The 10,855-nt window shown below is 55.5% G+C and overlaps 1 protein-coding gene across 1 annotated transcript; it reads left to right on the forward strand.

The window, feature by feature from the left end:
• Positions 1-618: 618 nt before the first annotated feature.
• On the forward strand, positions 619-10,380 carry LOC111162036 (selenium binding protein 1). The gene is made up of 13 exons (XM_022526208.1): positions 619-661; positions 2,442-2,533; positions 5,007-5,063; positions 5,240-5,352; positions 5,611-5,796; positions 6,312-6,432; positions 7,537-7,719; positions 7,989-8,167; positions 8,613-8,691; positions 8,784-8,905; positions 9,167-9,259; positions 9,436-9,554; positions 9,735-10,380. The coding sequence occupies exons 2-13, from the start codon at positions 2,530-2,532 to the stop codon at positions 9,895-9,897; spliced, it is 1,419 nt and encodes a 472-aa protein (XP_022381916.1). The 5' UTR covers positions 619-661; positions 2,442-2,529; the 3' UTR covers positions 9,898-10,380.
• Positions 10,381-10,855: the final 475 nt, after the last annotated feature.

Below are 10,855 nucleotides of genomic sequence, written 5' to 3' on the forward strand. Positions count from 1 at the left end.
TGCAATGGCCGTGCCCAGTATCAGGATTGTGTACAGCCTCCTGGGACAAACAGACCTGGGCTGAGGTCCCACCTCCCCAGGGCCAGCCCAGAGTGGGAAGCTCAGGTCTCTCCCCATATCCCTTTGTGTGAATCTGGGAGTCAGCCAGCTCTGGTTGGACTCTGGTTGGCTAGGAAAGGGCAAATCAGATAGAGAAAGGAGCCCTTAAGTTCCTGAGAAGCAACATTTGGGATGCTCAGGCCACAAGGAGGCTGACCGGGGTGGCCCACTATGGGAGCAAAGACGCCAGGGGTCATGGACACCACTATTACCAGCCTGAGTCCTCTCCCAGGACTGCCTCCACCCATAGCCCTAATTCGGACAACTCTTCCCAAGCACCTTGCAGGCTCTGGAGGAAACCTTCTGGGAGAAAGCAGCAGGTAGAGGCTAGGGTCCCATGCAGGAGCCGTCGAGCACGCCAGGTCCAAGGTCAGGGCATGCAGAGCTGGCAGTTCAGGACGAAACGGTGCTTTGCAATTCTTGTCTAGGACCAGCAAAATCACAGCTTCTTTGGAGGTAACAGCTCAGGGACTTTGGATGAGAGGGTGAACATGGGCTTTCTTTCTCTTTCAAATCTTGGATGTTGGTCTACTTCAAGCCCCAAAGCAGGAAAGTGGAGGAGGTATGAGATGAGACCTCAGGAGGAGAGGGAGGAGGCCAGAGGGGTGGGCTTAAGGCAGGGTAAGTGGAGGCCACCAGCAGAAGGAAGAAGGAAGCTAGCAGAGGCGAAGAAGCAGCCATGACGGGTGGCCCGCGGGGGGACAGCTGCCTCCACAGGGTCATCTGTGGCACATGCCTGGCCAATGGTGCCCTGGTGAGGATGTAGCGGTAGGAAAAAGCCAGGAGAGGTTGAGTGTTACTGGGGAGCAGGGGGTAAGGGAGCCTCCCTGCCCCGGGCAGCCACGTAGCCTCCTCCTGTGTGGGCCCCCTCATCCAGGGGAAGGAGGAGGACAGATCCCCATCATACAGCAGACCCGTTTTGTTCTCCTTCCTTCCACTCCAGTTTGGGAAGTCCATGGATCTTTCCGCCGGCGGTCTGAAGACCAAAATTTGTCCCTTTCACTAGCCAATAAAAACTTCACCCCATAGCTTTCATCCAAGGAGATGAAAGTGGCTTCTGAAGACACAGAGTCAGCAGGTACCTAGAAGAGGGGGGCAAGGTCACCCTTGTCAGGCAGCCAGCTTGCAGGAAGAGGGGTGGCCCTTGGCTTCGAGATGAAGGACTATTGGGGACCCTTTAACCCCAGCTTCTCTGGATGAGGGCAGCCCCAGGGAGAGCTGACAGATCAGGCCTCAACCCTGCCTTGGTTCTTCAGTGAGCAGTTACCATTTGCCCGGAGGCCATCCCACATCCCTGGGACACTATCCTAGCAGGCTCAGCAGCCCTGGCCAGCACCAAATCCTCCTTCTTTCCTGGATGATTGGAGAGTTTTGTGACTCATCACAGGTCAGTGAGGGACAGTGGCACCCCTCTGGGCTGCCCTGGGGCCTTGCTCTCCACCTTGGGAGCTGCTGAGGTGCCAAGCGGAGAGATGAGGGTGGGGAGGATTCCACTTCCACCTCCCAAGATTGATGAGGGTAACAGAAGGGGATGCCGGCCACTGCCAACTTCCCTTCTACTTCAAAGCTCAAGGGGAATACATGAATGTGGAGACATGGGAAGACATGGGTGAGCAGTTGAGGGTGGGTAAGATTGTGCCTTTTGGCCCGTGGATGTCTGGAACGGGAGGGTAATTTTAGGAAAGAGCTGACCCTGCCTGTGGATAATAGCAGATGGGCCTAGGGCCCTGAGTGCCCCTCCATAGCAAGAAATAGATCCAAGTCCAGAGGAGAGCCTCTAGATGCAGGAACACCTGCATGCCTAGGCTCACAGGAGCACCACAGACACGCACTCCCATGCACACACGCACAGACCCACACGGCATAAACATTCTGGCAGGCACAGGCTCACATAGGTACACACAGACGTGCCCAAGTCCAGACACACAGGAACATTCCCACTGGCACATTTTCACACACAGAGAGACACAGGCACACACCCAGGGGCTACACACAGGTATACAAGACCATGCGGCCCCACAAAGTCCATGTGCCCAGGCACCCACAAAAGAGATGCATGCACAGGCCCAGCACATATCTCCCTGTGCACAGGCCTCTGTATGGGTGCGTGCATGCGCACACAAACACACACACACACACACACACACACACACACACACACACACACAGACACAGTAACTCAAACACCAGCCTTGGAGGGAGGGAGCCGACTGTGTGAGAGAGTCCTAGTCAGCTGCCCTTGATCTTTCCCTTTTTTGCCCTGGGCTGTAGCCCAAGCCCGCCCCCTACTCCACCCCGCCCCTGACTGGTTGTATAAATTCCTTCCCTTTGCCCCTTTCCAGCACAGCCTACTTGGACGCCTGCGAAGCAGCCCGGTTCTCTGCTCCCTCCTGGCAGGCCGGTCAGGATCACAGCATAGCAGCAAGCAGCATGGGTAAGGAGGGGGCCTCCTGGCAACCCAGTACCACCATCCTGCTGCCCACAATACAGGGACTGACAGAAAAGCTGGGTGGGGAGAAGCTAGTTAGGGGACGCACTGTCCCCACCCCTACCCCCGCATTTCCCACTTCAGCCAAAGTTTCTAGAGCTGCAAGGAGAGGAGGGTGGGTGGCCCTGGACCCCCACGTGGGTTCGCACTGCAGCCTGGAGCCAGGGGCCTTTCTGCAGCTGGGAAAATCTGGTAGGGGTGGAAGAATATGTAAGGAGAACCTCTTGTCCCTGGCTGTCACTGGAGGTGAAAGATAATCCTCGTTCCAGCCCTGGGCCAGACTTTTACTCCAGAAAGTAGGAAACCCAGGCCTTTGGGGCCAGTTCACTCTCTAACCACCTTGAATCCCCTTGAAAGGGAATCAGAGCCCACACACTCTCACTGTTCCAGTACCTCCCACCTTCCCAGTCCCCAAAGTCCCCCTATTCGCTGTCCTCTGGCTCCCAGATGTCAGGCTGAAGAAGAATTTGGATCTGCTTGGGATTATCGATGTCTTTGTCCCTTGCATCTTACTCCTGGACTGGCAGAACACCTAGCAGCCAGCCTGACACTGGGAAGACCCAGTGAGCTTCCCCTGGGTTCATCTCAAATCCAAATGCGTTCAGAGATCTTGCTTGAGGTGCTTAGGACAAGGAGGGTGCTTCCCAGCAAGCACATCGATGCTCCTAGGGACCTGGGGTTGCACAGGGCCTGAAACACCGGGAGTGGGGTGGGGAGGGGACGGGATGATGACTCAACCAGCAACACCACTCTCACACCTTCTGTCTTTGTTCCGCTTTGTGGGTTTTGAGTCTCTGTCTTGAGTCTTGGAGTTTTGAATCTTCTGTTCTGTGTCCAGCGACCTCCTTCCTCTTCCCCCTTGCCCTCTGTGCCAGGCCCTGGCACAAGTCCCCTTAACTGTTTTGGACTGGACCTCTCACCCTACCCCATCCACCCCAGCCCTCTCTTGGGGCACCAACTACAAGCCCAGGATTTCTGTACCCCCACCCCCTCGCTTTCTGGCAGAGCCCTACCCATATTTATACAGTGCTTCTCCTTTACAAAAGTTCTTCGTGAATACCTTGGCTTATTTGACCTTCGTAGTCACCTAGAAAAGAAGGTAAGATATGATTACCCCCTTTCAGCCAAAGAAAAGGAGAAAGTGAAGAGAGCAGGTATCAGATCTGGACCTTGAAACTAGGTTTCTGCACTCCAAAACGCTGTTGCCATTTCTTGGCCTTCTGTCACTTGGCTGCCCTGAGTAGAGGACCTGGTTTCCTGGCTGAGGGCCTGAGCCCAGGCTCCTGGGGCGACTTGACTCCTAGCTCCTCCTGCCTCCCCCTGCCTCCCCACCTGCAGCTCCCTCAGGCCCCCCCAGTCGACAGGGCCGTGGCCAGACTGGCCCTGAGCCAGGGCAGGGAGGCAGCGCCCGGTCCTGTGATCTCCACTCCGGGATTTCCTCCAGCCTGCCGCTCCCTCTGGGCTATTCCTCAAGCTCTTCCTCCTGGTCTGACCCCAAACCCTTAGGCTGAGGCCCAGTCCCTTGAGCCCCCAGCTGACTTTGGTCCGGTAGAGCTCTGTGGCTTCTGTTGCCAGACTTAAGGGACAAGGAGGGCCACACCCTACAGCTCTGCTGGGTGGGCCTCTGAGCCCCCCAGAGGTGCACCAAACACAGATAAAGGAAGTGGGCTAACGGGTAGGGGTTCAAACTGGTCTGAGGACATCCAGGTGGTAACAGCCCTACGGCCTTGAACTTCAGCCTCCTGTTCCCTACCAGACCTTTAGCTAAGTCACCCAGGTTCTGGCCAGCGGCCTGGGGTCAGGACCCAGAAGGGAGAAAAACAGGAAGTGTTCCGGGTCTGGGTAGAGATACTGTCTTTGACAGAGTCGAAAAGGTACCACCCTTGCTAGCTGGGGGACAGCCGGAGCTGACGGGCTCTGATCAAGTCCAACGCTGTACACTTGACTGCACCTTCCTGTTTACTGCTCCTAAAAGCCCACTGTGGTGTTCTTATTACCTTCTTTTTACACTCCGTGTGGAAGCAGGTGAAGTAACTTGCCCAAGCGCCCATGGCTGGTCAGTGAGCAGCTGGGCCTGGGGAACAAGTTGTCATGATAACCGCTATATGCTCAGCCTCTGCTGCGCTCACCCTTGTCCTGCCGTCCCCTGGGTCCTGCTTGAGTGTCTGTCCATCCTCAGGTCCTACCTGTGCAGCTCTTTCGGCCACAGGCACACACACACACACTCTCTCTCTCTCTCTCAGCAGAGCTTTCAGGGGCAGGGAGATGGGTGGTTGTGATGGGACCAGAGTTGACACACGACCTGGGGCAGCCTGTCTGCCTCGGCCAGCCGGTGGCGGCACATGGGTAACAGCATATGGGGAAGGAGCCCTCACCCTCCAGAAAGTGGTCCAACCAACATGCCCCATTGTTTCCACAGCTACAAAATGCGGGAAGTGTGGACCCGGCTACCCTACCCCTCTGGAGGCCATGAAAGGTCAGTGGGCAACATCTGAGAGCACCCCGGAAAGGAATTCTACAAGCCAGTATCTTCTACTGATTCCACGGCTAGTGAGGGTGGGAGCCCCGAGACCTCAGCCTTGGGCACACCCAGTGCTGCCCCTATCATTCCTCTCCACCTGCCATCCCCACTAACTGCTTGCTACCCTTCAGGACCCAGGGAGGAGATTGTCTACCTGCCCTGTATTTACCGAAACACTGGCATTGAGGCCCCGGATTATCTGGCCACTGTGGACATTGACCCCAAGTCTCCCCAGTATTGCCAGGTGAGGTGGAGCTCCGGCACTGGCGGGCCCTAAGACCCTTCCTCCAGCCCTGGCCCCAGCGAGGCCCTTTCCCAGCTCCAGCCTTCTGTACCCTCCTTTGGGTGTGACTGTAGATTGTGATCACTGCCCAAGGGAGCCCCTGAGGTCCAGGGCAGTGATGAATTCCCGCCTGTGCAGTACTGCAAAGCCCAAGTGGATCCAGGGATCCCAAATGCATGGTCTGGGTGAGCACCAGCCCTCCCCCATCTCCCCTCGCAGGTCATCCACCGGCTGCCCATGCCCAACCTGAAGGATGAGCTCCATCACTCGGGATGGAACACCTGCAGCAGCTGCTTTGGGGACAGCACCAAGTCACGAGACAAGCTGATGCTGCCCTGTCTCATGTCCTCCCGTATCTATGTGGTGGATGTGGGCTCCAATCCCCGGGCCCCGAAGCTACACAAGGTATGACCCTGCCTTTGTTGGTGAGGGACCTGGAGGTGGGGGCTGGGGGAGGTGGGCAGTGGAGGGGTGGGCGTAGCTTTTCGGTTTGTTTGTTTTCATTTTCCCTCCCTTAAGCAGGACCCTCCAATCCTTCCTTTCAACAAGTTGTTGAGTACCTTCTTTGTGCCAGGCACTCACTGCTGGCTGCTGGTGCTACATGCAGGCTGCTGGTGCTACAAAGTTAACGCTGGCAATGGCCGGGAGAAGCTTCTGGTCTCACAGGGCTATGAGACAGGGGGAGAGAGAGAAGTCACTGCTTTCTGCCTGCAGAGTTAGCGGTCTCTCAGACTCTCCCTTGCTGCTCTGCAGAAGCTTCCAGATTGAATCTCTGCCCTAGTCCCACTGGGAAAATTGGGTCCATGTCTTGAAGGAAAAGAAGGTGGGGTCAGCAGACAGGAGTAGGGGAATGGGGGAGTCGTGGGCAGGTCCCCCCCGGCCCTGGGAGATTTCTGATGCCATTCCTTATCCTTCTCCAGGTCATTGAGGCTGAGGACATCCATGCCAAGTGTGGCCTGGGCTACATCCACACCAGCCACTGCCTGGCTAGTGGGGAGGTGATGGTCAGCTCCCTGGGAGACCCCAAGGGCAATGGCAAAGGTATCTGCTGGCACTGTAGGCACACCTGTGGGGAGAAGAGATCCCAAGCTGGGGGAGGGATAAAATGACCTTCCAGGGAAAACTAGAGGGCTGGGTCTCCTCCAAAATTTAAACCATTGTCAATTAACTTCCCATTATTTCTATGAAGATGAAACCTGACACTTAGAAGTTATAATCAGAACAGCCCACCGTGAGGAATGTGGGCACAGACCTGGCCCCAGAAAAAGGCATACATTTGATGTCAGCCTTTATGAATTCAGGAGCAAGTCTCACGGCCCTTGGGATCCTGCATCTTCACATTTGCCCTCTCATTTATGGTAGAATTAGGACTGACACAAAATGTCTGCTACGTGCCAAATACAGCCTCTGAGGGAGCCACTACCAGGATCTCTGGTCTCCAGATCAGAAAGCGGGGCACAGATTGATAAATATCTTACCCAAAGTCACAGCTAGTGAGTTGTGGGTGGAACTCCAACCCAGGAATCCGGATCCAGCTGCGTCTTCATCACATGCCAGGCTGCTTCCCTCCAAACCTTACCCATTTTTGTCAGCGTCCTCCATCTGATCAGAGCGGAATATCAGCTACTTCTCAGAGACCGGAGGAACGTGACACTCCTAGATTCAGTAACACTGAGGAGTTGACATCTAGTTGTATTTGCAAAGAGTTGCCCAAGTGTCATAACAAGGGAAACTATGTTGGGCATTCATGTTGAATGAGAAGTAAATATAATTTGCCTGCTCTAAAAAAGAAAAAAAAATGTAGTGAGCTGAATGCAGCCTAGACTCTGGGAGGAACCCCACATAGAATGGGAGGCTGGGCAAGAGAAGCACGGGGTGCTGAGTCCCAGGCTCTTGGCTCAAGAGGACAGAAAATTTCCCCTAGGAAGGGGATGAAATTGATGGCGGTAGGGGTACCAGAGTAAGTCCCCACCTCCCACCCGGTCCTCTGGGCGGGACCCTCTGGACACCTGAATTGAAGGAACTAGCAAATCCAGTGGGAGGAAAGGGCACCTGGCAATGGACTTGGAGCCTCTTGGACATGCCTCAAGGTGGGTGACAGTAGCATCTCTATTGCCTCTACCTTCCACTTCCTTCCCTGCTCAGGGGGTTTTGTGCTGCTGGATGGAGAGACATTTGAGGTGAAGGGGACGTGGGAGCGGCCTGGGGGAGCCGCACCTATGGGCTATGACTTCTGGTACCAGCCTCGACACAATGTCATGATCAGCACTGAATGGGCGGCTCCCAATGTCTTTCGAGATGGCTTCAACCCCGCTGATGTAGAGGCAGGTGAGAATCCCCTCCAGAGACCGGCTGGAGCCTGGGCATGCACACTGCTCCTGTCTGCTTGGAAACCCCTCTCCGGGCCTCTTCCTCCTATGAACCCGACTCTTGGGGTGATGGTATAGGATTGTGCCAAGTACTCTGACTTGCTTAGGCGTCTTTCTAATCCCTCCAGCCGGTTTTTCCACTTTCTGCCGGGGGCTGTGTGGGGGGTTTTGCCCACTGCCCCCTGTCCTGATCCTGAGCCCACCCTCTGGCCCCGTCCCCCACCTCAGGGCTGTATGGTAGCCACATACACGTGTGGGACTGGCAGCGCCATGAGATCGTGCAGACCCTGCCTTTGCAGGATGGGCTCATCCCCCTGGAGGTCCGCTTCCTGCACAACCCCGATGCAGCCCAGGGCTTCGTGGGCTGTGCCCTCAGCTCCACCATCCAGCGCTTCTACAAGAATCAGGTGACATGTGTCCTCAGGCCCTCTCCTCCCATCAGTCCCAGGTTGTACCAATGCTAGTCTTCCAGAACCACGAGGTACCCCTCTCTCTAGACCTGGGCCCCTCTGCCTGGCTCTGCTAGCCCAAATTATCCAGGAACAAAATCCAAGGCCACCTGCTCTATCTTGCTTCTCTCCTAAACCCTCAAGTCCCATTTATTTGTTCAAAAATTATTTGTGAGTTTCTACAGTAGGCACTGTGCTGAGTGCTGGGAATGCAGTAGAGAAGCCGACATCATCCCTATGTTAAGGGGCCCATGTGGGCTTAGATCCTGGTGGTAGGAAAACCCTGAATCTGCTGTCTCCCTGTAGACAGTGGGCTCTGGAAAGACCCAGCTCCAACCTCAGCCCCCCAATCTCCCAAGCTCACTTCTCTGCCTCCTCACCCCACCCCCACCTACCAATACAGGGAGGTACTTGGTCTGTGGAGAAGGTGATCCAGGTGCCCCCCAAGAAAGTGAAAGGCTGGCTGCTGCCCGAAATGCCAAGTGAGTGCCCAGGGGAGGGTGGAAATCAGGAAGGGACTACTGGCTTGGGGAACGAGAGTCCTTAAAGCCTTGGTACCACACCCCCACCCCAGGCCTGATCACGGACATCCTGCTGTCCCTGGATGACCGCTTCCTCTACTTCAGCAACTGGCTGCATGGGGACCTTCGACAGTATGACATCTCTGACCCACATAGGCCCCGCCTCACGGGACAGGTGGGGTGCTAACAGAATGAGGAGCCAGAAGGAGGGCGGAAGAAGAAGTCTGGGGATGAGGGAGAGGGTATGAAGTGGCTGAAGGATGTTAAAGGAGGTGGAGGGAGAACAAAAATGGGAGGCTGGGGGGTGGCGCAGCCCAGGACTATGAGGAGCTGTGGCTACCCGTGGGGAGTGGGGAACATGGGGCTAGCTGTTCTTTCTGCGGTGTCCTCACCTCCCACCATTATCCTCCCTTATGCTCTGGATCTCCCCACCCAGCTCTTCCTTGGGGGCAGCATCGTTAAGGGAGGGCCTGTGCAAGTGCTGGAGGACCAGGAGCTGAAATGCCAGCCAGAGCCGCTGGTAGTCAAGGTGAGGAGCTACCTCCCCTCGCCCTCCCCCTGGAAGCCCCCTCCTCGCAGCCCCCATCCGGGCTCATGGGACCCTCAGATCCATGCTGCGGAAGTATGGGGTGGGGGGGCATACTCCATGATCCCCCTCCAAGGACCCATGTGTTGCCATGGGGCTGACCCCCTGGTTTTCCCAAGGGGAAACGGGTACCTGGAGGCCCCCAGATGATCCAGCTTAGCCTAGACGGGAAGCGTCTCTATGTCACCACGTCGCTGTACAGTGCCTGGGACAAACAGTTTTACCCCGATCTCATCAGGTGAGAAGCAAACAGCTTGGGCTTCCCTCCCTCTTGTTCCTCTCCCAGAAGACTCCTTGGGCTGCTTCCACCCTACAGGCCCTGCTCCTTCCTTAGGACCTAGCCCAGCATCACAGACTCTTGGGGGAAGGGGATGGGCCACCTGTGACCTCTCTCTTTTCCCCTCCCTGTTCCCACCAGGGAAGGCTCTGTGATGCTGCAGATCGATGTAGACACAGTAAAGGGAGGCCTGAAGTTGAACCCCAACTTCCTCGTGGACTTTGGGAAGGAGCCTCTAGGCCCAGCCCTGGCCCATGAGCTCCGCTACCCTGGGGGTGACTGCAGCTCTGACATTTGGCTCTGAAGTCTAGCCCTGGTAGCCACTCCATATCTGAGCCCTCATTTCTTCGGAGACCTGGCTTTGTTCTGCTCCTTTTTGGCCCCCAAACCTTGGCAGACTGTCCCACAAAAGCCAAACCTGAGTCTGCTGGAATGTGTTGAGTAGTGTCTTCTCTTACAGATCACTGCTGTGTGTTGCTCCCTGGCTGTTTTTATATGAGCTCTTGGACATTATTTGGCCAAGAAATAAACTGGTGAACCTAATGATCACCTCATCTCTGGGGGCACGGGGTCTGTGACTTCTCTTCTGCTGACCCTTCGTATCTTGCATAGGAAAGTCCTGGAGAGTACTCCAGGGGAGGGGTGCCTGGGTGGCTCAGTCGGTTAAGTGTCTGCCTTCGGCTCTGGTCATGACGCCAGGGTCCTAGGATTGAGCCCTGTATCAGGCTCCCTGCTCTGCGGGAAGTCTGCTTCTCCCTATCCCACTCCTTCCCACTTGTGCTATCTCATTTTTAGTATATGTGCTGCCGAAGCGAGCACATGCTATCTCAAATAAATAGGTAAAAATCTTAAAAAAAAAAAAAAGAGTACTCTAGGGGAGTGCCTAGTTTATACTAGTTATGACAACATGATGCTAAGGGTGCTCTGATCTCTCCTTTATGGCCAGACAGAATGTGGAGCTCTGAGAGATTGTTGTCACAAAGAGACCTGGGATGAGAGAGTGTCAATTGGTGTTCCTAAACTTTACTATTTTTTAAATCCATGCTTTCTTTCAATGAATGTAAAATTTCACCCACCACCCCCAGGAGAGTGTAGCGTGTCCCCTCACACACAAGGGACACTCCAGACCCCTGACATGGATGGTGCAATCTGCTGGCGAGAGTACTGGGAGAACATAGAGCTGTCAGGAGGTTAGGCCTGTCACCTCCCATCTGGAAGACAGGAATATGACCAGGCAGGAGGGCCGGGAACGTCAAGGTGAA

The sequence above is a fragment of the Enhydra lutris genome, unplaced genomic scaffold, assembly GCF_002288905.1.
Source record: "Enhydra lutris kenyoni isolate GAN:26980312 unplaced genomic scaffold, ASM228890v2 scaffoldscaffold88, whole genome shotgun sequence".
Taxonomy (NCBI): Eukaryota; Metazoa; Chordata; class Mammalia; order Carnivora; family Mustelidae; genus Enhydra; species Enhydra lutris.

Coding starts and splice junctions, on each gene's coding strand:
- LOC111162036 (XM_022526208.1), top strand. Junction 7,720..7,988: donor CCCCGCTGATGTAGAGGCAG/GTGAGAATCCCC, acceptor CCCCCACCTCAG/GGCTGTATGGTAGCCACATA. Junction 9,260..9,435: donor CAGAGCCGCTGGTAGTCAAG/GTGAGGAGCTAC, acceptor GGTTTTCCCAAG/GGGAAACGGGTACCTGGAGG.